The sequence below is a fragment of the Merops nubicus genome, unplaced genomic scaffold (genome assembly GCF_000691845.1).
Source record: "Merops nubicus isolate BGI_N331 unplaced genomic scaffold, ASM69184v1 scaffold21730, whole genome shotgun sequence".
NCBI classification, from domain to species: domain Eukaryota; kingdom Metazoa; phylum Chordata; class Aves; order Coraciiformes; family Meropidae; genus Merops; species Merops nubicus.
In genome coordinates this window covers 1-1,252 of record NW_008585129.1, presented here as the reverse complement: position 1 = coordinate 1,252, position 1,252 = coordinate 1, and the positions used below count along the sequence as shown (strand labels likewise).

The window sequence follows — 1,252 nt, the reverse complement described above, 5'->3', positions numbered from 1 at the left end:
CTGCTTGTCTACGTGTCCGTCGCAGGGCAGTGCAGCAGCTCCACGCCCCAGCACGGCCCATGAGTCCTGCGGCGTGCCGTACCCAAATTCCTTAGCTGTGGACTGTGCCACCGCAGTCAGCTTGTGACCTCCTTTTGAATTAGATTTGGGTTTTGATTTAATTTAGATTTTTTGTGCGACAAAACCCCTTTTCCAGAAAACCACAGCATGGCGTTATTCTGCTCTTGTCCTTTAATTTGCTGCTTTTTGGAGCCTTTACCAGCCTTTCCCTTACTTTCCTGGAATCCGTGTCAAGCTAACCAGCTAGTGTAGCCCGTTAATAAATGAGTGGTTTATTCTCACTGGCATCTCAGCTTGTTTCAGGGCCCCTGGAACCTCTCCAGCATTCACAATGTGTTAAGTAGTGACCTCAGTGACTCAGACTTCCTGAGGCAGGTCCTCAAAAACTCCCTTGGACGGACCCGCTCAGTCCTGTGGGTCCACGGATAAATGTGATCGAGCACGTGCAACTTAAGCGCCCTGCTTAGAAGTCGCACAGTTACCCCTGTGCTGTGAGTTTGCCTGTCTCCTTTCTCCTTCTGTGTGCACCCTCTGTGCAGAGGGGTCAGAACAGGCAGTGAGTGTGGCTACGGATTTACACCCCGACGTGTCTCTAGGGTCACAAGGGCGTGTGCTGGTGTGACCTGCTGGCTGACCATGGGTCGGAGTGGTTTCTTTTTCACCTCCTGGTTATGTAACGAGGTTTACTCTGCTCACAATTCACAGGCAGCAACGGGCCCCAGAAATTCTGCATCGATAAAGTTGGCAAAGAGACGTGGCTGCCTCGGAGCCATACATGGTAAGTCTTTTCTCCTTGACCCTGTTATGAGCACATGGGGACAACTGTGAGCAGGGGCTGCATGGGGCCTGGGCCCCCCCTGTCCCTTCCATCCCCTTGCCTGCATTCCCATGGGATGTAGCTGTTGTTCCTGGCCATGCGTCTTCCTGCAGCGGCCTGGGGGGGAGAATCAGGGTCAGGGTGCTGCTCACAGCCTCCTTTGTCTCTCCAGCTTTAACCGCCTGGATCTCCCTCCCTACAAGAGCTACGAACAGCTGAAGGAGAAGCTGCTTTACGCGATCGAGGAGACGGAAGGCTTTGGACAGGAGTGACGGAGCTTTGGTGCTTTCCTGGGGCAGGGGGGGCCCTGGGGTGCTGGCGGTGCCCACGGTGCTCAGGGCCGAGCCCTCTCTGCAGGATGGTGCGCGGGCCGCC

At 55.2% G+C, this 1,252-nt stretch overlaps 1 protein-coding gene across 1 annotated transcript in view; it reads left to right on the top strand.

The window, feature by feature from the left end:
• Nucleotides 1-1,149, top strand: part of LOC103779023 (NEDD4-like E3 ubiquitin-protein ligase WWP2) — a gene marked incomplete at its 5' end in the record, with an annotated part of 6,996 nt that extends 5,847 nt beyond the window's left edge. The window contains 2 exons of the mRNA XM_008946643.1: nucleotides 764-838; nucleotides 1,050-1,149. Of these exons, the coding sequence (XP_008944891.1) occupies nucleotides 764-838; nucleotides 1,050-1,149 (175 nt within the window). The remainder of the gene's footprint in view (nucleotides 1-763; nucleotides 839-1,049) is intronic.
• Nucleotides 1,150-1,252: the final 103 nt, after the last annotated feature.